General features: G+C 36.5%; 2 protein-coding genes across 6 annotated transcripts; one reads left to right on the top strand and one right to left on the bottom strand.

The window, feature by feature from the left end:
• Nucleotides 1-4,067: 4,067 nt before the first annotated feature.
• On the bottom strand, nt 4,068-19,253 carry tpcn1 (two pore segment channel 1). Of its 4 annotated transcripts, none has more exons than XM_059551067.1 (28): nt 19,106-19,253; nt 18,851-18,909; nt 18,537-18,654; nt 12,711-12,841; nt 12,417-12,593; nt 11,755-11,868; nt 11,530-11,660; nt 11,138-11,261; nt 10,924-10,982; nt 10,518-10,617; nt 10,271-10,387; nt 10,058-10,182; nt 9,915-9,963; nt 9,759-9,822; nt 9,556-9,600; nt 8,968-9,024; nt 8,734-8,787; nt 8,533-8,605; nt 8,349-8,456; nt 8,047-8,118; nt 7,873-7,962; nt 7,501-7,616; nt 7,369-7,415; nt 7,062-7,130; nt 6,414-6,510; nt 6,177-6,313; nt 5,990-6,070; nt 4,068-5,490 (listed from the first exon to the last, which is right to left on the bottom strand). In XM_059551067.1, the coding sequence occupies exons 3-28, from the start codon at nt 18,613-18,615 to the stop codon at nt 5,389-5,391; spliced, it is 2,418 nt and encodes an 805-aa protein (XP_059407050.1). In that variant the 5' UTR covers nt 18,616-18,654; nt 18,851-18,909; nt 19,106-19,253; the 3' UTR covers nt 4,068-5,388. The 4 variants fall into 4 exon arrangements, with proteins under 4 accessions (XP_059407050.1, XP_059407049.1, XP_059407051.1 ...); XM_059551066.1 differs by having other exon boundaries at nt 18,537-18,703; XM_059551068.1 differs by lacking the exons at nt 18,537-18,654; nt 18,851-18,909; nt 19,106-19,253 and adding an exon at nt 18,185-18,224.
• Nucleotides 19,254-19,344: 91 nt separating this feature from the next.
• iqcd (IQ motif containing D) lies at nt 19,345-22,718 on the top strand. Of its 2 annotated transcripts, none has more exons than XM_059551070.1 (5): nt 19,345-19,465; nt 20,073-20,738; nt 20,863-21,096; nt 21,175-21,246; nt 21,594-22,718. In XM_059551070.1, exons 2-5 carry the CDS (start codon nt 20,082-20,084, stop codon nt 21,873-21,875), a joined length of 1,245 nt encoding a protein of 414 aa, XP_059407053.1. In that variant the 5' UTR covers nt 19,345-19,465; nt 20,073-20,081; the 3' UTR covers nt 21,876-22,718. The 2 variants fall into 2 exon arrangements, with proteins under 2 accessions (XP_059407053.1, XP_059407052.1); XM_059551069.1 differs by lacking the exon at nt 19,345-19,465 and adding an exon at nt 19,488-19,625.
• Nucleotides 22,719-24,827: the final 2,109 nt, after the last annotated feature.

Here is a 24,827-nt window from a genome sequence, read left to right on the forward strand (position 1 = left end):
AAATTACAACTTTTAACAGCAAATGTATAACTCATGTCACTGACATCACAGATGAACAGCTGCTGTTTTCACAGAGAAATTTGAAATTAACTTTGACTTATCTTTAAAGCTGTATACACATGTTCAATGACCACTTAAACTCCCCTTGTAGCATTCATTACTGTTCGTAGCTTTAGTTTCATTTTATGACTTCACTCATCCATGGCCTGATATTGATCACTAAGAGGATGAATATTAAAGCCAGTTCAAAATGTGTCATTGTTTTCTGGTGTATTAATGTGCTGTTGTTTTTTATTGCAACAGTGAGTGTGATATCCAGCGTGCACTTACTCAAATCCATATCCATCCTCGGTCACTGAAACATTTCCCTCTTCTCAAACACTTCCTTCTTCCATCCATCAAGGGAGAGAGAGCGCATTAACAATCTTCATTATTCAGTCATATTTTTATGTAAGACATGAGGAATTTTAAATGAACACTGAAGATTGGGGGGGGGGGGTAGACATGATCACAGTAGACAAGTACGTCACACAGTCCTGTATTTTTAGAGTTTGAATTTACATTGATTAGTTTTATTAACATGTATTTAATTTGTGTTTCAGTGTGGTCTTGTCTGATTACTGTAGGTCCACATTATTCTGGTCTGAGATTTTAGTCTAATTCTGGACAGAATAAGCTTAGTTTTTGAAATCGCAAGGCTTTATGGGGTTTGTGCCCCTGCTGTCAAGGTCTCATTTGTGTGTTCATTTGGAAAACTGACACTTGTAAAACTTGTTTTAAAGCATTATGATTTCATTTTCAAGGCTTATGATATAAACTTACTGGACTGCAGAATCTATAATACTGACCTCACACTGATGTCGTGTCTTGTTCACTCTGGATAGTTCTTGTCCTCTGGTTTTTATTTGACTCTGACAAGCCACCTCATTTTGGGAATGACCCAATCTAAAAAAAAACAACACCATATTATCAAAACACAAAACTCATAAATTCCACCTTAAACCGACCATGCTACATTACGTATCACTCCATAATCATGCTGTTATCTTATTTAAAATTTCTAAGATCACACTTAATAATCATAAAGTCAAAAATAATAATAATTGATCAATAGCTGCCATGCCATTTTCTCAGTGATATCATGCTTAAATAAAATTAATGAGGATAACTAGAACCAGAACCAATGAACACCACTTACCAGGTTTACGTTTTAAGAAAAACAAAGGGGGGGGTTATCATTTGCCATCATTTACTCACCCTCATGTAATTTCTCTTTTGTTTGCAATAACACCAATAACAGTAAAGACCTTTTACACTGAAAAATGTTCTAAGGGATTAAAGTAATTGTAAATATTAGAAGATCACACTGTTCCAAGATAATTCCAGAAAATACATTACATTTATTCATTTAGCAGACGCTTTTATCCAAAGCGACTTACAGATGAGGACAGTGGAAGCAATCAAAAACAACAAAAAGAGCAATGATATATAAGCGCTATAACAAGTCTCAGTTAGGTTAACACAGTACACTTAGCATGGGATTTTAAATAATATAAAAAATAAAATAAAAAATGTAAATATAAAAAAATATATATATATATAGTAAGAAAAAAAAAAGAAAAAGAAAACCGATAGAATAAAAAAAAATGTTTTATAAAACTAATGTGCAACATTAAAATACAAATAAAATCTTGTAAATAAATACAGATAACAGGGACAGCAAGAGGGGCTGAGAATATACAGGATATTTACATCTGGAACAAAACACTCAAAATCCCATGCGCTTCTTCTCCCTGATGGACAATGAAATGTGTGCGTGAGAACATTTAGAACTAATATATGACCGCTGTTTTGTTAAGTCACTATATGAGGCCCATAAAAGCCCTCTAGAAAATTCTGCCATGGCACAATATTATGATTCAGCATAACCAGCTCATACAAGTATGTGTCTACTAAAAAAAGGACAGACATAAAGTCCTGAACACATTCTGTTCCCTGCCAAATAGCATCAGCGTCTCTCCCCAGTGACTGACAGAAGAACTCAAGAGAGAAAGGAAGAGAAAAGGGAGGAAGAAGAAGGGTCACAGAGGGGACAGGATGTTGGTTTGGGGGAGAGTCTGAAGGGATAAATAAGGAACCAGCTTCAATGTACAGAGAGAATGAGTCACAAAGCACCATTCCAGGATCAGGGCTCACCCCAAGCACACACTAATAATAGACTTCATCTAGTGTGTGAGAATGTGTTTGGTGGCATGTGTTTGTGTTGTAGCCAAAAAAGATAATAAAGCAAATTGTTGTGGAGCAAGCACCCATGAACTTCACTCATTAAACTTGTGTATGGTAATTTGACAAATATGTGAGTTGATTTGATCTGACACAAACACATCAAATAAAAAAATACAAAGCTTATTTTTTTATCTTGCCTCAGACTGCCAGTTCATCAGTCAGGCTAGAGGCTTCCCTGCATTTCTCTATTGCTATGATTTTAAATACTACAAAATACAGAATATTTAAATATTTTTGTGGCATATCAATGAAATATTACAAGTTATTATAACTATATAATAAAGTAAAAAAAAGTAACATTTTAAATTTTAAATCATAGTTTAATTGCTAAACAAGTGTTGACCAGGTTTTTCAATTAATTTGACCTTTTAATTCTTTGCCATGTCTTAGATTCGTCTGCAGTATTTCCATGCATGTAATTTTCATAATGGTTTTAAACACTGTAGTAAACAATAACTATATTTTCAAAAATAAAACAAAAAAAGCGTTCTTTTAAACTTTTAAATGAAAATATTGTTAAATTATTAAAATAAAATACATAAAATATAATATATACATTATCTAAAATAAATAAATCAGACACTTCCTGATGAAAGAACTGGATAAATCAAACTAAAGGAAAGAACATACACCAACATCAGAACAAAGAACATTAAATTATTTTATGGATGACTCTGTGGTGTACATAAGAGTTAAGTAATTATGTTTTTGTTATTTAGAAGTCACTATTAAGTCACTTCTAATAGCTGATACCCTCAACTGATTGTCTTCATCACAATCTGAACATATTACAACCTCCAGAAAACCAGCGTCAGATGTCATGTCACATAATGTTAAAACTGCCTCCAGAAAACACATATCACGTTACTATAACAGGAACAACAGAGAACGTGGAATAAATGGTTCAAATGTGATGGCAAGCATAAAAAAGAAACATAAGATCCTTGCACGCATTACACAGATAGAGTTGAATTAAACAGGACGCTCGTGCTCTCTGCTCTACGATCTGACTCTGTAGCGCCTCCTGCTGTCCAGTAACAAACACACAAATCAGTTAGTCGGTCACACAAAATGCCTGTGAGAGAAATTAGAAAAACAAAAGCAAGTCTAACAGTGCGGAAGACTGCAACTCTCAATTCTGTCAAAGTCCAATATTAAAGTAAATGACGCAAATAACTTTGTCACTTTGCCTTAGGATGGAGTCAGAGGTAGAGAGAGAATGACTCAAGTAGACTACTTTTACAAGCGTGTTTTTTTTTTGTGTTGTCGAGCTACATTCTTCATATGCCTGTCGATATATTCATGACACTATGTGTAATCGAATATTTGAAGAATTCGTGTGATAAACTCGAAACCGTTGCGAAATCTGCGTGGGTCTGCAAAACAAACCAGCCCAATTACGGCCAAAAACTAACCCGATCGGTTTCTGGGCATTCAAAACCTCCCTAAAAGAGATTCCTAATCTGAAACCACTAGGGCATCAAACCACGACAACAATATAAGAGTAGCCGATCTCTGTTGGAAAACCGTGGACTCGTGGAGAAACATTTGGTGAAATTCCCAAGCTTGACCAACTTGTCCAGTTGGACAAGCTTGACCGGTACGATTTCATTACATTACATAAAAATGAAATAATTATAATAATTAGAATAACACTAAATATGGATAAATTAAATTTAAAAAGATAATTACTGGATTAATCTTGACAGTTGGGTGACAGTAACACAAAGACAACATAAATCATAAAAAGACAGTTATTAAAACAAAAAATCCAAAAGAAGTTTCATTAAAATGTATCGTTTACTAGACCTGTTATTATACATTTAGAAAGTAAAAAGAACAGAACTGAGACACAAGTAAACCCTACAGTATTAGAGGAGCTGCTGTGGTTTCATGTTCCCTTGTGTTTGGAGCATCAAGGTTGCACATCCTTAAACAAGCAACTGGAATGAAATCACTGACATCCCCGATTACCTCCAGGTTACATACTCTAGACATGAGAGCAAACAATTTATGAGGATTGGCATGCATTCACCCTGTTAAAAAGAATCAAGAAAATGACAAATAAATTATAAAATGGTGCAGCGAACAGGAGAGACGTTTAACTCAATGTAAGTAGATAAATAACAGTTTTAACGTACAGTGCATGAAGCCATAAGCACGGCTAATTAGAATCACTTTTTCACCTATGGTTTTACACAAAGGAAATATTCGGTTTGGAGACAGATCTGCTTTTACCCTGGAAAGCTGAATGGATCAGACAGTCTGTGGAATCAAATTACTGCACTTGCTGCCAAAATACTCTAAGCTTTACAATACTGACTCCAAACTAAAGAAAATAAGAACTTTTCATATGTGACCAGACAAAAGTTTAAACGAATTAAAAGGTCCAGGGCTGGTTATCGAACACTCATCAGTCCAAAATGAACATATGCCTGAGAAACCGGCCTATGTTGAGTAAATCAGTGAATATATTAAAACAGATTTTTAAATACTTGCCTCTCAACTGCATCTGACATATGTTTAATCTGCACGTATATATATATTATATATATATTTATATATAATGAAAAAATAAGCCTCTCTATAGATCCAAAGGTTCCAGCAAAAAGCAGCTTTAGTTTAAAAACAATATTAGTTTATTACTATAATATTTTATCTGTTGGTTAAGCAATACCACGGACTGTGGAGAAAGAGACACATGAGTCACTTAGTGCTAAAATCCTCACATTCAGTTCTGATTCATCTCCCACAGAAACATTCAATCGCCATTCTCCGTTTGACAAATCCATGATAGAGTCTGAATCATGAATCAAGGCAAATGTCATGAGGTGCATTTCATGGAAGAAAAAGGTTCCCGGACCTTGTGCTTGTCACATGATTGGTCTGCAAGCTTCCCTGATTGGCCACGGTACCTTAAAGTTTTTTGGGAAGTAAGGCTTTAAGTGAGCTCTGTTGGTCTCCATGTGGATGGAGGGAGAATGTAGTGGTCATGGGGAACCCCTGTGCTGTCCATCGATTCGAGGAAGATGTTTCTAAGGTCCCTCAGAGGTACGAGTGAGTGTGTTAGTTAACACTGATGCAGTATTCGGGGTGTGCGAGTTAATTAATGCTGTTCACAGCACCGACTTCGGGGCTGTCCAGTTCTCTGTGGAATGTCTCATCTGGCTGGAGGTTTGTTCTGGAATATTCCTCGTACCATTCCTGCAGACAAAAAGAAACAATCACTACACAAACATACCATTGCCTATCTGGAAATTCTTGTATTAAAAGTGGGGAATATGGAGCCAAATATGTCACACTATAACTTTCTAATACAGAACATGATATCATTGAAATAACGTTAGGTAGCATTTATTTTTTCTTTCGCTAAACTTTCCAAGTTTCCACTTGGGCATGTACTTGTATAAACAGCTGTATGATATATTACCTTTTCAGACTTTCATGATTTAATTATCTGATCCAAAAAAGGTGCCATTTATGAAGGCTTTACTTAAAATTCAGTAAATAAAGGTTCAAATGAATCTGGCTACCACATAAATTTTAATGAAAACAATGTTACATTCATGTTAATTCAGACATGTGGTGTGTATATAAACACTACAGTTTTTAGTTTTTTTTTTTTTTGAGTAACAAAATGTTTTTAATGGTTTTATTTTAGTTTCAGTTTTAGAATCCTAGAATAACCCCATTTCTATCCTACCTGAATCTCCTCCTCGTACATCTTCATGCTGAGGTCACTCTTGGTACGTGACCTTCGACCCAGAAATACTAATGAGGAATGCTGTGAGCAATGACAAATACGATTCATTACAGTTCAATCAATCTAACAAAGAAACACAAACTAGATGCTATGAACTCAAATTGTGTGCATGTACTCATGTGCTTACCCCGCTCCGCTCCAGAGCCACACACATGTCCTGCAGTGAGCTCAGGTTGGTGACGCCCAGTGTGTGTTTATACAAGTCCAGAGTCTGCAGAGCTTCAGTCTGAGACACCTCTGTCTCAAAGACAATCCCCTTTTCATCTATAACACACACACACACACACAATCTAGTCTTAGATATCTCAGTCATACCCATTTTATTAAACATGTCATCAGCTAAACGGGACTAAACATTTAAAACCTTCTGGGTCATCCAGCGGCTCCCTGTTCTTCCGACTGTAGTTCATCCTGAAGACAAATGCATCTAGTATGAAGGCCACGATTATTGTCATCACAACCTGCATCACACATAGAGGCATGAACACTCAAAATAACACTGGGCTGTAAGAAAACATCAAGAAATTAGATTTATAACACGCATATAAATGGGCAGCTGACAGCAGTGGGATGTTCAATAGTTTCAACATTAAATGATTTAAACATAACATAAAAGTTTATAAAAATGAAATGTTGACTGGTTAAACTGAACCTTATAAATTTCACATCAAAAACAAATCATATCCACATTATTTCCCTTCAGTGTTTTATTATTATTATTATTATTATTATTAATATTAATAATATGCAATTATAGTTTCTATCATTTTTTTCATGAGCATTTATTATTTTGGTTTTAATTTGAGTTTTAATTTTTTAATAATTTTAATTAAAGTTATTTTTTTTATATATATAATTTCCAGGTAGTAATTCTAGTTAATCTTCAACAAGACAACAATTCTAATTTTCATTAAGTTTAAGTTTTTAATTTTTGTTCAAATGACAAAAATGTTCTCAAAGATTTAGATTTATTTAACACACACATACACAACCAGCATTTACAATCCCTTACCATGGTGACAATGTAAAAGGTCATGAAATAAAGGCGACTCCAGTGAGTAGTTTGTGACGTCACACCTTCCTGCGAAAACAGTGATCAAAGGCATCAATAACTCGGACAAATGACAGACAGATGGTAGGATCCATAGGTTTCCGCTACAAACAAACATTTCAGAGACACAACTGTCTGCTGACTGACATTTAATTCCAGTAAACAGCAGGGGGCACCACAGACTCACACCAACCAAACAAATACAAACATTTTACTGAGGAAACATTTTGACGAGCAGATGTGCATGTGTTCTTGTATTTACACTCACCATAGTGATGTACCAGTTGTTCACCACTGTTAGCTCAAAAAGAGTGACTGAAAGAAGGCAGAGAAAAAAAAGTTACAAAAGCTATATACTGACATGAGAAGAGTGTGTATCTGTGAGTGTGTGTGCACATACCAAAGCTGCTTAGGATGTTATTGAAGTTATTGAGATAGTAATATCCCTCCTCTAGAACGGTCCGGTTGCCAATAGTCACATTTATCTGGCGATACGAATCAGCAACAGTGCTAGTGCTTTGAGAGACACACACACACACCAAAATACATTATTCACTGAGAATCATTTATAGCTTTTTTGTCTTTTTTTACAGCATGATATTTACTGTTCACTAAGTTTCATAAAGATTCTTCAAAATTGCTTCTTTTGTTTTGCACAGAAGAGCACTTGTACATGAGGGTGAGTAAATAGACAGAATGTTAAGGTTTATGGCGATATTCAGCCTGTTTTTGTAAAACAAGAAATGCATTTATGGTGATTATAGGAACTTACTTGCAGCAGTTTGGATAAACAACATCAGCAAAAAACTCCATTCCAACGATGGCAAAAGAATAATAGAAGATGATCAGAGTCAGTCCTAGACTACAGGGACAGAGAGAGAGAGGGTTGTGAGAGAAGGGCCTTCATCTGGGAGTAATGAGCTGAAATGGATTATTATTTCTGTACCTGGCCATGCGTGGAAAGAGTTCAAACATTGTGTCCAAAACGTTCCGATAGCGCTGTTTAATTTTAAACAACCTTGACAAGAAATGGGGGGGGGGTTAAAAAAGGAACATATCTGTATATATCTATAGCTATGACCACTGAAAAAAAGATGTCTCATGTTTCACACAAAGTTAATATTAAGAAACAAAGACATACAGCTTAAAAAAATGATAACACTGAAGACTTTATCTACCTGCTCTGAGCCCTCTGGTCAAAATGCTTCTATTTTGTGTTTTTCTAAAATGAATAGCATGCACACATACCGGAGAAGCTGAAAAGGTCTCAACACCACGATGAAGTAGAATGGCTCCATGTCAAAGGCCAGAGCAATTAATCCCAGAAAGGCAAAGACTGTTACTGAGAAATCAAAGCTGGAAATAGAAACACACACTCAGAGGTGATGCAGTGTGTACGTGCGTGTATTTGTATGTGTGTGTGTGTACCTACAGGTTCCACCCTGAGCTGAAATATTTCAAAGGACCAAGGCCTGTGATCTTCAACAAGACCTCAACTCCATAAACTTCATTCCACAGACACATCAGTAGGAGGCAAAAGATTTAAAGTTTAACATTTAAATGAAACCCATTTTAATTGAAACGTCTACATCCAGATTTACTCGGGATTTAATTTTAAACAATTTCCACCTACTTGTGAGGAAAATAATGTAACTCCATGGGACAACATGAGTCCATGCGACGCCATCTGTGAGAAGAGAAGAGCTGCTTAAGAGCCAAATTCAATTGGGTTCCCACAGAGAAAACAGCTATTTCGCCGTTTCCTGTGTTTACAAGCGTTTCTGAATGGTGAATTCAAAGAATTATCTGGAACAGCAACACAGCTGCAGCACATGCCCTACTGTTCCATTACTCAAGATGATCTTACCATTTAACATGTTTGTCTCCACTAGGATCCAGATGCCATTAATTGCTACTACCAGATCTGCAACAGGTCAATCATGAAAAATAGTTCAAATTATTAGAAATTATAGAATTAATACATTCAAAAGAAAAAGTAAAAACTAAATCATTTTTAAAGTAAATGCTACTTATTTGAACTTATCAAGTATCAGAAAACTATATATCGTGCACTGCAAAAATTCAGCAGCACAACTGTTTTCAGACATTGATACTAATAAAAAAAAAATTAGTTTAGCACCAAATCAGCATATAAGAATGATTTCTGAAGAATCATGTGACACTGAAGACTGGAGTAATGTAATGGTTGCTGAAAATAAATTACATTAAATAGAAAACAGTTATTTGTAATCATGTTAACAGTTAATATTTACATAATATTACTGTATTTTACAGTATAGTATGTAATAACTATAATAAGAGTACTGAAAGGAGAAGTTGGTTTTCTATTAAGCTACAAGCTAATGGGTTCCAATGAGCATATTTTATTGATCAGGTATTGCATGTTAATGTCTAAAGGGTTAATACAAGAAGTTACTTAAAGATTTTAACTTACACATTGCATATTGGAAAGCTTTGGATTTCACAAGTAAATTGATTCCTGTTAAAAAAAGAATAATGATCAAACAAAGGGAGTAATATGGGAGAAAATATTTGATCCCAACTAATCTTGAATGTATCTGGTCATTGCGAGCAGATCATTAAACTGTAAAATTCTGTAACTAATGCAAATCGAATCAACGTGACAAAGATAAAGACCTTTGAGGATGAGGAATGCAGTACGAGGAAGATCATCAAACCAGTGCTCCCCACTCCGTCGAGCCTGCAACACACATACACACCAGATGTTCTGGCTCAAGAGGGTTTAACAAACACCCAGGGAGTATAACCATGTGACAGTGTGTGAAATCTGACCTTCCATTTGAGCCCGATCACTTCGTAAAGCTTATAAAAGTCCTGGAGACTAAAACACAAGTAAAAATACACCTTAAGACCTCATCATCTGCTGAAATAATCAAAAAAAGGACGTGAGCACATACGAGTGTGCATGTGTGTACCTCAGCATGGTTGCTCCTGAATGGTTGAGGGCTTTGAAAGTGAGGAAACGATCTCGTGCTGTCATTCGTGGGCGATAGAATCGCATCAGTCCATCAAACTGTTTTAAACACACTCCATCTGGCCTCTAAATAAATGTAGATTTATCACACTCACATAAAATGCACAAGGCTTTCGGGGTTCAGTCCTGAAAGAGTGTGATCTGTAAACCTCACCTGCCGACCAACCAGCAGCTGGAAGGCGTGCTCTACGGCGGATCGCTTGTGTAGAAGAAGAGACTTGAATTTCATCTTTTCGACTCCATTAAAGGTGTCAAAAACTACTGCCAGGAGCTGTGAAGCAAAAATTAAGAGCAAACTCTAAGTCGCACTGCACCAACAGATAATGCTTACAAAATTAAACTTTAATGCACTATAAATCCTTTAAAATGAAAACAGATTTAATGTTTTTTTTAATGCTGACCAGATTCATGATGAAGTAGAGCTCGATGGACAGATACACAATGAAGAAAATGCATGACCAACGATTCTTTGAATACGCTGGCATCATCACATCTGGAAAACTAGTGAAGAAGAAAGATTCTGAGGTTACTTCATTATTAATCATTTAGTAGACACTTTTTTAATTCAAAGTGACTTATTACATTTTTAACAGGGGCAGTCTGATTATAGTGTCCTGGGGTTAAGTTCTTTGCTGGAGGACATAATGATAATAAAGGATTAGAGAAATTCTCCAGTTCCCCCTCATGGAGTTTGAACTGATAACATCTGGATTACTACTGCTGTTACAGGAAGACATGAAACACTGAGGCTCAGAGTCATGCAATGTTAAATAGGATGTATGCACCACAGCGAGAGTACACACTTACTTTGCAGTGGTCAGAAGGACAAACAGACTAACCATGCTGTTCTCCAGTGTGCTAAAATACTGTGGAGAGAAAGAAAAGAATCTATGAGTTTGTGTGTGTGTGTGTGTGTGTGTGTGTGTGTGTGTGTGTGTGTGTGTGTGTGTGTGTGTGTGTGAGAGAGAGAGAGACAATAAGGCAGAGAACACAAAGGTGAAGGTGTGATCCAAGTACTAACAGGGTCGGCTGTGTTGGCTGAGAACAAACAGAATCCTAGGATGGCAAAGATGACCATGAAGAAAAGCAGCAGCAGAAGAATATCAATGAAGGGAGGAAGAGACTGAAATATCTGCCTCAGGTTTCTGAGGGAGGACAGAAACAGATACAGCATCAGAATACCACATTGTATCCAGTCAAGGACATGCTTTACAATCATTTATCCATTGTTACATGAACTTTTAGTACTTAGTTTTGTGTAAAATCACTGTAAAACAAAGTCCTCGAGTGGCATATATGTGATCTCAAAACTTTTAACTGAAAAATTATGTGAGTAGTAGTGGTAATAATTACAAATATTTACAATTACTAAATGATTTTAAAATGTTATTATGAATTTCGAAGTTAGCATGCCTGCGAACAGCTCCACAGTAACGGCAGTCCACCAGAAAGATTGGCCGCAGGGCTCTTGTCACACGAAGGTGAGATGTCTGCCGGACTAAGACCACAATTGCCTCGATGAATTGAATAAACAGGACACATGCCTGAAATGCACAAAAATCATTTGAGAGGTTAAAAAAAAAGAAAAAAAAAGATATCAACCACTGTTGACGCGGTGTATTACAAAAATGTACACACCTTTACCATGGTCCGCTTATGACGTATAAAGGTGTGAAAGCCAAGCCATCGGAGCTTCATGCACAACTCAAAGGCCACCAATGCTAATGCCAATAACTCCAGTGACGCATGAACCTGACAGAAATGAAAATACACACCTTAAAGTGTTTGTACACTAATATATACACTCTTGTTCTTGTAATTGTAAGCTTTACATATACACTTAAGCGTACACACATACATACGTACACTATCATTCAAAAGTTTGGGGTCAGTGAGGTTTTTTAAAAATGTTCAAGTTTTTTTTATACTCACCAAGGCTGCATTTATTAGATCAAAAATATAGCTATATAACAATAATATTGTGACATTTTATTGCAATTTAAAATAACTGTTTGCTATTTTAATATTATTTAAAAAGCAAGTTATCATTGTGATGGCAAAGATACTCCAGCTTTCAGTGTCACATGATACTTCAGGGATCATTTTAATATATGTATATTTTTGTAAAAATCGTGACTTCTTGGATAAATAGAAAAGCATGTATTTGAAAGACTTTTTTGTAACAACGTAAAAATCTTAACTGTCACATTAAAACACTGTAATGCATCCTTGCTGAATCCAAAAAAATATTTATTTTAAAAAAAGACGTGTATGCACATAGTGAAGTAGAAGTCACATACATAGACGTCCAAGCGGAGAAAGGGGACGGCAGGGGCCTCTGAGAGGGACAGAAGCATGAGTAACACCGCAGTCAGCAGCTCCATCACATAGAAAAGGTGATTGTGAGCAAACAGGTAGGCACTGAGCGCATGGGCATTTCGTGGATGAGTGAAAAACTTGTCGTTATTCTCTCCCTCCTGAAGACAAACAGACAAATTGGCAAGGGAGAATTATTATTAACCCTGAATGTTTGTTTGTGATCATCTGCATCAATTTTACTGCTTCACTGAGTGTATGAAGGTTCAAAAGGTGACCTGCAGGTATATTGCTGCTTCCTGGTAGTTCATTTCCCAACTCTGCCGCAAAGAATTCTGGGCCCTGGGGTCTGGTGCTCCTGGGGTTGGAATGACAACATTATTCACAACATCATAATTTCCTGCCGCATCTGTGTAGAGAAGAAAAAAAAAAGTATTAAATAATGATTTCACACTATTAATTATGCATTTACATTCAGATACAGCAGTACTCGAGCTAGTTGATGTTATATATGGCTTTTAAATAACATACCGACAGACGCAAACTGCTGGCAGAATGAGGACGTTTGCACTGGCCGATCATGTGTCAGTCCAGTCATGTTGTCAAATGTACTACGGTTTTCCATGGCAGCCCCTGTGATCGGCCCCACGTCCCAGTAGTCAGACAGAGAGCATGTCACTGGTCAAGCAGTCTTTAGCACTGCAAGGGTAAATTATCAACAATGCACTCGCACATGCAAGTTTCATTGTGCCAGCTGCAGCTGCTGTGGCCAGCTGTCCGAAAGCAGAACAGAATCCTGTGGTGATGTTCACAATTCCTCAAAAGTTGACACGGTTTTCAAAAAAAACAACAACTGTGACTCAAATAGGGCCAAAGCTCCTTTAAGAGTCTACAATTGTAACATTTGTAAAGAAAGACAAAAACATCTGGTAATAATGTGTTTCTAAGTTAAATGTAACAAAAGAAATTTCACAAAATTTCTTTTGTTGGCAAAGTTGATTAGACAACATTACAAATTATAGTGACCAGTTAAATTAGGGCTGCTTTCAGTGACAACAACAACATCATTCATAAAAATCTAAAACCGCTTCAAAGAATCAAATAATGAAGAAAAATAATATTAATAAAATATGAATAAATGTAAATGCACTGCAGACTAACTCAAAGCTGGTTTCCAAAACACTGCACTCATTATTCCAAACATTTCATCGCTGAATTCCAAATAGTTCCATAAGGATTGCACCCTAGACTTTTCCTCTCTCTCTTTTCCAGAGGATGTGTGAGCGGGAAACACCGCTGATTGTTCAGAGATCACGGTTTGTCTAAAAGATTGCCCAGTGGAGTTTCTCAAGCATCAGTTCAAAGCGCATTGTAGATCCTCGGAGCTGCTTCCTCTGACACCAGTCCCATTTCCAGCCACCCCATCAATCTCTTGGTCACAGCCTCCCTTCTTCCATATCATCTTTTGTTTCCTGTGATATATCGGATCAATTTTAGTCCCTTTCTTTCTTCAAGCTCAAAAACACAGCTAGCCTTGGAGATGGACAGTACTGCTAAACAAGCCTACCACGCTGAGAGCTTCATTTGGGAACTAAAAAGTTTCAATTCATTTTTTCAATCTATACTTACCATTGCTTCATTCTTAGCAATAAATATGACTCCCTTTTTTAAACGATCTGTCAGGCAACAGTCTGGTAATTTATTACCAGCATTAATTAAATCCCAAACAGCTAAAAGCTTTTAGTTTGCCCAAACACAAACAGACTGAATGAGTTACTTCATTGAGTTTCATTGACTCACAGCTGTCTGTAAACAGCTCTCAGTGAATACACACATGACAACAACACTGTTGATTTTGCTCTGTCCAATCAATAGGTTCCTGGCAGAGCAAGAGTGAACAACACAGACAGCACTGGTTTTCTTTTCAGATCCAGTTCCACTTAAATCCAGATTTCCTTCAAACACAAACAAACTAATCCAGACTGATGATCAGAGATGGGTCCTGGATCTTTCTAAAAGCACAGCTTTTAAAATATCCAAACAATCATCTCCATGACAACAAAATAACTTTTTGAGACAGCAGCTTGAGGCAAAAATGAGGAAGCGAGAGCATCTGATATTCACGTTAGCTTCTTTCTTCTAAAATTAAGAGACAGCTGTCCTGGAACCAACATCCTTTTTTTTCCCAATGAAGAAACTTCTTGGCTAACTAAACAAATATGCAAAATCACAAAAAGTGTGCCACAGTTTACACTCAGGTGCTCCAAATATTCAAACGTCCAGCTCTCATCACAACCAAACAGTTTTGACACAAGGCCACAGACTGCGTGCATGCAGGATGGGAGAGGACGGGGGCCACAAACAGCGCTGTATCTGTTATAAGGCTGACACAGCATTTTAACTGTGTCTGTGTGTGTGGTACAAAGACTGGTATGCTACTGTATTGGACACTTAAACACATGATCATTGGGGTTGGCAAACTTCACTCTTAAAGTGACAGTACTACATAGTGTCCTCCCCAAAAACTGACCTGGAAGAAATAGTATAAGCCTATTGGTTGTTGAGTCATATGATGGGTGTTAATATTTTCAGCAATATACAATACCACAAAATAGCACTAGGGTGCAGCATCCCCTCAGTGATTCCAAAAGTCTCTCAAATGAGCTATCTACAAATGACACCTTATGTAGGTTTGGGGTCATTAAATTTACACTGCAGAGGTGGCATAGACGCACTTCTAATGTGCCATTTACCTTTACACAGTTTTTTGCTGCTCAGAAGTGGCATAGATGCATTTACACAAAAACCGCATCTGTATAATTTGATACTAGCAGCAAGCATGACTTTTACACTGAATTTTTGGCAGGCACAGAGCAGCCTTAACTCAGCTGTAAAAAGAGGCCTTTTACTAAAAATAGAAGATATCTGTAAATCTTATATAACTAGGCTAGATCACTTGTTCATTTCCAGTCAAATCTGGACTGTCAACAATGTATAAAAAATCATAATGATAAAAAAATAACATGAAGAAAATTGTCAAAAACAATTTCAACCACACATCCAACTGACTTTTTCTACATAAAAAATAAGTTCTCTTTTAAAATGTGTTGTAGGTGGAATTATCATTTTCAAAAGTAATCAAACAAAGATATTTTATTTGATGACATCATTATTAAATCTAGCACCCTCGATAAAATGATCCGCCAACGATGACAGCCGCAGTGAACACAGCTGAGCATCATAAACTTCAAACTCCAGCACTGACCTCACTGTTCATTATAACACACTAATGAAATTAAACTCACTCTCAACAATCCCTCTGTATTAGATACAATTCCAATTTTTTCTCAATTATCAAAATGACAAAACCTTTCATAAAGCAGTGTGGGGAAAAACAGCCCTCCTCCACTTAAACTATCAATTCTGCCTATGCAGAAGGCCTACAAAGCATCTCCCAGCACATTAGCAATGTCAACAAAGCAATGAACTATGATGAAAAGGCTTGACTGCAGAGCCCTCTAGAGCCAGTGCTTGGAACTCACACTATTTAAATGGCCTTCTTGCCACTTCCCACTGTCACATGATGCATGCCTGTGATCTCACTCAAGGAGAATGAGGGTTAAAGATCAGGTTTCATGTGATCAGGGCTTGTAGTATCTTGGCAAAATCTAATCATCAACATTCCTGTAACACTATGACTATTTAATGAATCGATACCCGACAGCAGAGGTTTACAACTGGAGGACACCAGAGAACTCCAAGAGAGTGATCCCAGTTCTGTATATAAAATGTAGCACAATGTAGACCAACGTCTAATGTAATGTAGACTAAAAACACAGAGGAATGTGGTTAGCTGTGCAATGTCGGTCTTTTGCCAAAATATCTACAGACTACAGCCTATAGAAATGTTTCTCTATCAGTGCACTTTCTGCTCCTCAAGACTGCAGTTTGTCATTCATTATAACAAAGTGTAGAGACAATGTCAACAGTTTTATACATTTTTGATTTTATACAAAAGTTAATATTAAAGTGACTTAGATTTTAGGAAGACTGTTGTCTGATTGTGCTCTATTGTCAACAAAAATAATTCCAAACAAATCCACAGCTGAGCATCTCCATTCAAACACAGCGGTGTTTCTTTTATGAATGAATCTGCTTTTTTGAACAAATCTAGTGAGTCAATGATTCAATGACCCATTCATAAAGAGAGTCACTTGCTTCTTTCATAAATGAATCAGCCATTTGAACAAATAGATTGAATAAATGAATCAGTAACCAAGACTTTGACTTGCTGCCAACTACTGGCGGTTTCAGTTTCATTTTTAAAGTATAAATTGAGTCATTTAAATCTTTAAGAATTCTATATTAAACTTTATATTTAAAAACATAATGACATTATGCATTAATGTCACCTCTGAGTCTGGTCAAAAGGACTTTTGTGCCATGCAAAGATGAATTGTTGATGTTTAATTTGCATGGTAACTTATTCTTCGTGATTGTATCTTATTTTAGTTGAATTTAATTAAAATTTGTTTTAAAAAAAAGTAAGTTAAGTAGGAGTACTAGTGCTCCTGAAAAGAAATGTAAGCTTAAGCATTCCTTAAGAATGTCATGTTACCTTTTAAAAACTAATTGCAAACGTTCTGGCAAAGTGTAGACTATTAAATATAGTCTACAAATCATGCAATACTGTACCATTAAATAAAAACTGTTTTGATGGCTTTGCTCATTAAGGCTGCATTTATTTGATCAAAAATACTGAAAAAATACAGTACTCTTGCTAAATGTTATTACAATATAAAATAATGGTTTATCTTTTAATATCTTTTAAAATATCATTTATTTCTGTGACACAAAGCTGAATTTCCATCACCCATTACTCCAGTATAAATTGTCAAATGATCCTTAAAAAAATCATTCTATAATGATAAGCTACTACTAAATATTGTAGAAACTTAATTTTCTGTAAAGTTGCTTTTTAATGATTTGTATCATAAAAAGTGCTATACAAAAAAACTTGAAATGAATTGAATATGCAGATTTATTATTAGAATTATCAATGTTGGCAACAGTTGTGCTTCCAAAGTTTTTTTTTCTTTTTTCAGGATTCTTTGATGAATTACAACTTAAAAAGAACAGCATTTATTCAAAATATAAAACCTTTCTAACCATCTAAATCTTTGCTCTCACTTCTTAACAATTTAACACATCCTTGCTGAATAAAAAATTAATTTTAATTTCTTTCAAAAAATAAAAAAGAATAAAAATTTACTGTCCCCCAAATTTTGAACTGTAGTGTTTATTGTCAGAAAAGATTTATATTTTAAATAAATGCTTTTCTTTCTTTTATTTTTATTCATCAAAGAATCCTGAAAAAAAAAGTATCACAGGTTGCAAAAAAATATCAAGCAGCACAACAGTTTCCTATACTGATAATACTCAGCATTTTAGAATGATTTCTGAAGGATCATGTGACACTGAAGATTGGAGTAATGATGCTGAAAATTCAGCTTTACATCACAGGAATAAATTTGATTTTAATGTGAAGTGAAGTGAAAGTGAAGGTGAAGTGACATGTGGCCAAGTATGGGGACACATACCCGATATTTTTGCTCTGCATTTAACCCATCCAAGTGTACACACACAGTAGTGAACACACACACTGTGAACACCCACCCAGACCAGTGGACAGCTATATTGCTGTGGGGCCCGGGAAGCAGAGGGGATACAGTGCCTTGCTCAAAGGTCTCACCTCAGTCTAGTATTGAGGGTAGAGAGAGCTGGTTATTCACACACACAAAAAAGATTCAAGTCATTTGTTTAAATTTTTAAACAACATGTTTTTATAATGCCAAACTTAAAACTATGCAGATGTTTCACCATGGCATCTATATACTTGGGTCCTTCGCATTATGTGACAGCTCAGGCACTAGAGACTGACAGAACGCACACAGAATGGATGACAGATCTGTGGAGGAGAGCTGAATGCCTAATCAATGCCTTAAAGATGTACCCTGGCCTGCACGCAGTCCTGCTCTGCCAGCAGTGAAGCTCAGGTGACCTAACATCAGAAGTGTGGAGTAACACGAACACAATCGACTCACTCTCATCTTCCTCCAGCAGCCCACTGCTCGTGTCGTCCCAGGTCAGAATCAGCGGAACGTCGTCGTCCCCCTCCGCCATCCCGCGATGAGAGCACCGCAGTTTCAGGAGAAACAGAGACTGTTTGGCCAAGAAACAGACCTTTCGGTGCTACAGAAAAACTTTAACACTGAACACACGACACGAGTTACAGAACCCGATTTACTGTCCCCGGACACCAAACTGAGCGAGTTTATGCTAAAATATGCTTGAAATCAACTCTGACGGTGTAGGTTAAAAGAATCATAATAGTGTAACGTTATATGTCGAACGTCACCTGACAAAACCCGGAAAACAGGTTTCATCGCTTCCGCTTGACGGAGAACAAGCTAACAGCTGTAAGCAAAAAACAATAATAGCGATATCTATGGAGTTTTAAGACAATCAGTCAAACTAGCTAGCTGCTTTTATTGTTGACGTTTTATTATGGATATAAATGTTAGTGAAAAGAATAAAGATTTAAAAAATACGTTTAGTTATCATTCCGCATATGTGATGGACAGTGATGTGATGATAATCTAACTTACGTTACTTTGAAGGCACTTGAGTAAAACGGAGTCTATCTGTTTAAGTTACGTCACTATCTTCGCGTGTTATTAAAATACCAACGCAAGCGCAAAGAATATTGCGTAATTCCAACTAATTAAAAGACGATTTAACTTTTGAATGCAGAAACACGATTGAATCGAGTTTGTAACATAAATAAAAGAACCGCCGCCGTCAAGCAGGAGGGTTTGAAGTTACGTCTTTTTACGACAGTGTGTAGAACAGATGAAGTGTCACAATAAAAGCCACGGAGTGAAAATGTGTCTAATGCCAAACATATTAAGACGTTTAATGATAATATGAGGTTTATGAAATACATACAGGGAAAGTTTATCTATATACATGTGTAAGTAAATCATGGAGTAGTTTTCTTATTTTGTTTGTTGCTAGAGTGGGAAGTCGCTGGGATCAGAATGTCATGACAGCAGTTGTCACAGCAACTGGTAAACATAACATCAGACTGTGTTTACATGATGCAGGTTTCTTCAAACATGAATAATAACACGGTAATGTACAATATATTAAGGGAGAGCAAAATTGTTATTGTTTATGGGTTATTTAGACATTAAGCTGTTAAGCGCAAAGTATTTCTTTGTCAGCAATGAATATGAATAGAAATAGAAATGACCGATGCGATAAAATCGGGAAATCTTTTTAAAAATCTGTTTTAAAACACATGTAAGCTTTGTAATCATATTGGTGTTAATTATTTTTCGAAGAAAAAAAGTCAAAATTCCCTATAAAGATCTTTTTTTAAGTCATGTAAAATGTTAATTTAAAATAAACAAGGAATTAGATTTTTTTTGTATGAATTGCAATTTAATGTATTTTAAGTATCTTATATCTCCTCCCTTCTGTATTTAAATAGCCTACGTCTTTCAAATACATTTTCACCTCTTCGTTGTTTTAAAAATTATTTGAAGTCTGAATACTTTTCTCTCTCACAATCATAGAAACCTCTAATGATGGGCTCCAAATCAGACGCCGTCCCTCATGAAGAAAGACTATCAGATGCAGCCACCCTTCCAAACAAAACTAAAGCAGACTACTTGAAGACCATCAACCCCTCCAGGAAGACACTCTCATCTCTGGAAGCAAAGCTTATATTTGGGGTACTAGATGAGAGCATTCGTCAGATGGAGATAGTCTCTCTTCTACCCACTTTGCTGAGCTCTCCAGAAGCACTTTCCCAGAGTCTTGGAGAAGAGGTGGTCCATGCCCTGAAAGAGCACCAGAGGCTTGGGGAAAAGTACAAAGCTATGATGCTTGATGCTAGCTTTGAGCAAAGTGAACTAAAGGAAGAATTAGCCAAATCGAAAAAAGCCATTAAGGACTCCTTTCATAACATTATACGGCTACTTAGGGCAACTCCTACCACAAGGGAGGTGCTAAAAGGCATAGAACCCAACAGAGGGGGAGAGACGGAGACTCAGAAACTGAAAGATGGCCTGTGTGATTTGAGAGAGATTGTTTTTGAGAGGCTTCTCACTACACCTGCAGAGGAGAGAGAACGCAGAGAGATGATGCTTGAAGTCAGTCTACGTCACTCTGCCAACCAGAAGCTGATAGACTCACTGGAAAAAGAGGTTGCCAGTGCAATAAAAGACAAGGATACAGAGGTCAGCCCGATGATAAGGAACAAAAAAATTTATAAAGTTGACAAAATGAATGAGTTGTTCAAACTACTTGGTTTCATTGTCTCTCTATGCTTTCATTCTTTCTCTGACTCTTACTTCTATTTAGATCTCCACGTTGAATAATAAAGTGCACCAGCTGAGAAACTCACTGCATCAGATGGAGAAAGGTTTGGAGGAATTCATCACCCGAACGCAACAGGATGCTGAGAAACAGAGCCAATCAGACACAAAAACTTCAGAGGGGAAGAGAAGTCGTTTGCAGCAGGAGGCCAGTCAACTGAGAGCTCAGCTCAATAATGTGACTGCAGAGGACAGAGAGAGAGAACTGGCACTACGAAAGGTTAAGTATAATCCAGTTATCCATAGTGTGTGTGGGTATAGTTATTTTTTTGTAAATGATGCTGGTTTTGATTTGCAGAAAAAATACAAGGAGGAAACAGAGATTGAGAACTGGATCCAGAAATATGATACTGAAATTGGAGAGAAACAGGTAGACATTAATCTGACATTTACTTCTGTTGATGCAGTTTCATTTTCAGATGTATTTGCAGATACCATTCAAACATTTGGGCTCAGTATGATTTTTTTAAAGATAATGTTTCTTTTACTAGATAAACTTTTACTCAGCACTCAGCTGAACAAAAGTGACAGCAAAGACATTGTTACAAAAATAATCAAATAAATGCTGTTCTCATTGATGAATCCTGAAAAAAATAGGATTAGATTACACAAAAAATAATAATAATGTGAAATGTTTCTTGAAAAGTATGTAAAAATGTCAATGTTGTTGTGCACTTGTGCATTTGATTTTGTAAGTCTATCTATATGTTTGTCCAGACAGATTTGGAGGAAATGACACGCATGTATGAAGCAGACATGGCAGAGCTGAGAGTGCTGGAGGAACATTCAACAGTTCTGGAACTGGAGTACTCCCAGATTATGGAGGAGCGACTGGAGGCTCAGAAGCAGAGGGAAAAACAGGAAAGAGAAAGAGAGATCCAGAGCCAAGCTTCCACTGTCATTCAGGCTCACTGGAGAGGCTTTTGTGTACGCAAGGCCATGAAGGCCAACGCAAAACCCAAGAAAGGAAAGAAGGGAAAGGGGAAAAAAGGAAAATGAAAGAAAACAAGACATGAAAGCATAGTGCAAGATAATCAACAATATTATTTACGTTACTAGATCATTAAAACAGGGGGGAAAACACTGTGACTGTAAGACTCATGAAGAATTCAAATGTTCACATTCCTCTTGAATACACTGTACAGTTTTTTAACCAGACATTTGCCCTGAGTCTTTCTAATCTGTTCAGATTTTGAAAGTTATGTAGTGTATTCCATTTTATAGAAACAATGGATCCATCTGCTGTCTACACAGTATATTGAGGAAGAAATGAAGACATCTGAATCCAATGATTATGTTTTGATATTTCACATATCTGAATCCAATCATAATATTTCATTGATTATCAAAGAGGAAACCTTTTTAATTAAACATCCTTTTAATCTCCATGTCCCTGGACAATATCCCTGGTGTCCCTCCAACCACAGTCCACAACAATCCTGTACAATCCTCAAGGGTGGCCAGATGATGATTTTTATGTAGCTTAGGCACATCTGTCCATTTTCAGTGGATAAACACCTTCAGAGATTGGGTCTTAATCTCCGTTGTCATTCTTTTCAGTTAGATTCGGCCTTGCCATAATGTTGAACTTCAGTTCATCATCTATAGCTCTCATGAGCTGAAAATATTTCTGAATCTGGAGGGAGAATTACAAAAACATTTTTGTTTCAGTTTTTCATCAAAGCCATTTGGAAAAAACATAAGCTTGCCTGTTACATTTGACTACACATTGCTATGTGATGACATTTTAGAACATTTCTGTAGCTCGTTTTAGTTTTAAAAATCATATCAACAGTAAACAATGATTAATTCAAGGTTGCATTATTCACCATTTCCAACTGCTTAAAGGTGTCCTCAGTGTCCACAGAGACTTTCCTGTAATGTGTGATCATCTGATAAATGTTACGGATTGTGGCCTTTAGCTGAGCAAATTGGAGTGTCTCTTTTGCTGCAGTGGAATGGAAATGCTTCAGTTTTAATTCCTGTAGAACATATGAATAGTGTGTAATCTTAAGAGACAGAACTGTACAGAAGACATAGGCCTGTAAATTGTGTGCGTGTGTGTGTACCCATTTGTATGCTTCTAAGTGTATTCTGTCTAGCTGGGTCTGTTGCAGTTGGTTTTTACAGTGCAGGAGAACAGTGCACTGTTTTTTTAGGTTCTGTATCAGTTACAACTTTGTGCTCTCTTTCTCTTTGTCTAACCTACCTGTAGTTTGGTTTTCTAGAAGTTCTTTGTGGAAAGACCGGAGTGCGTAGGACGGTCAATGATTTGACTAATGTTCTCAAACTCAAATGTTATTAAACGGGGAAAAGAGAGAAGAAAAGTCTAATTTTGCTATACAAAATTTTAGATGCTGAAACAGGTAGAACCCACTATATGATTGTATAATGTACACGTTTGAGAAGTTCATCCATTCTGTTACCCCATTTGCCTCATCATTCAGAAAACATCAAATAAAACCACACAGAATAAGACTGATCCAAAATGTTCTTTGGCAGTTACACTTGATGAAAAATATGATGAAAATTCTGTCATTAATTACTCACCCTCATGTCGTCCTTAACCCGTTCATCCTTGGAACAAAAATTACGAACATTTTTATGATATCCGAGAGCTTTCTGACCCTGAGAAAAGCACATGCATGCATCATGATACTCTCCAAAAAGGTGCCAGGGTAATGCAGAGGAGAAGAATTGTTGTATAAAGTCGTTATTTTTGCTTTCTTTGTGCACAAAAAGTTAAAATTAAGATTATGGCTGAACCACTTATGTCACATGGACAGATTTAATGATGTCCTTACAACGTTTATGTGCCTTGATCGTGGTAGGACCCTTGCTGTTTATAGAGGGTCAGAGAGCTCTCGAATTTAATCAAAAATATCAAAATTTGTGTTCCAAAGATAGTCTCGCATAGCTGCTTTCATTGGCCAAGGCCAAATTTCAAACAACCAATCACAGATTGTTTTGTTCATTGTCATGTTTCAAAGCCACAATTACAGACTGGTGGGTAAAACTCTCTGACATATTTAAAAAATTCTGTGCTGCGAACTTTAAATATTTCACATACTTTTGAAAATCCAGTGTTTAGTTGACCTTGATAATTGCTCATCATCACAGTTGTAAACACAGCGGCTTTCTTCTTTCATGAAGGGGTTTGGCACCAAGGTATCTTTGTTTCCAGGTGGAATGTTAAAGAACGCGACACACACGTCTCACGGAAATCCTGTAGAGTTCAACCAATCAGATGATGACTTCGACACTCCTGAAGAGTTTCCACTTTTGTGTCCCATATGCATCAGATGTTTAGCCAACAGTTGGTGGGCATGACGTGTGAGGCTGAGTCAATTCTGAAGATAAACAAAGGTCTTATAAGTTTGGAACGAAATTAGGGCGAGCAATTAATGACAGAATTTTCATTTTTGGGTGAACTATCCCTTTAAGACAATTCATTTGGCACCCATATATTTAATGCCCTTTGGGCAGCTACTTCAAGTCATGCAGGTACAGCATGAATATGTGAAGACTGTAATCTACCTAATTGTTTTTGACCAGTTTGACCATAATGTTATAAAAAAATTTGCTACTTCAGATCAAATCATGGACAAAAACCTAGTGTAGACTGTAAGCTGGCACTTCCATTCCCATAGCTGATGTATTGAGCATTGCAATGTCTCTATCAACAAGGCACTTGGTTGATTTAACTGTCTCTGTAGTGTGTACAGCTTTCCAGATCCTCTCATTCATATTTGTATGAAAAGATCATCTCTGCCCTTTCCAGTCTCTAGTTCAAATAACTCTTAAAGTATGAAAAGTCTCACTATTCAGCCAAATGAGGCCATGGAAAAAGCTTGACAGTTTCTACGAGTTGTTTCAGTACCTGTTCCACTGATCTATAATATAGAACATATATAGATCACCTGTTCCCTTTCTAGACACAACAGCAGTAGA

This window comes from Carassius carassius, chromosome 5 (genome assembly GCF_963082965.1).
Source record: "Carassius carassius chromosome 5, fCarCar2.1, whole genome shotgun sequence".
NCBI classification, from domain to species: Eukaryota; Metazoa; Chordata; class Actinopteri; order Cypriniformes; family Cyprinidae; genus Carassius; species Carassius carassius.

Excerpts from the sequence above, each read along its gene's own strand:
- iqcd (XM_059551069.1), top strand. The coding sequence starts at position 19,590 with ATGATGCAGGTTTCTTCAAACATGAATAATAACACG. Across the intron at positions 19,626-20,072 it reads CAAACATGAATAATAACACG|AAACCTCTAATGATGGGCTC; the intron begins GTAATGTACAAT and ends TCACAATCATAG. Across the intron at positions 21,247-21,593 it reads CTGAAATTGGAGAGAAACAG|ACAGATTTGGAGGAAATGAC; the intron begins GTAGACATTAAT and ends ATGTTTGTCCAG.
- tpcn1 (XM_059551065.1), bottom strand. The coding sequence starts at position 13,057 with ATGGAAAACCGTAGTACATTTGACAACATGACTGGACTGACACATGAT. Across the intron at positions 10,388-10,517 it reads TCTACTTCATCATGAATCTG|CTCCTGGCAGTAGTTTTTGA; the intron begins GTCAGCATTAAA and ends TTTGCTTCACAG. Across the intron at positions 5,491-5,989 it reads TGTACGAGGAGGAGATTCAG|GAATGGTACGAGGAATATTC; the intron begins GTAGGATAGAAA and ends TTTTGTCTGCAG.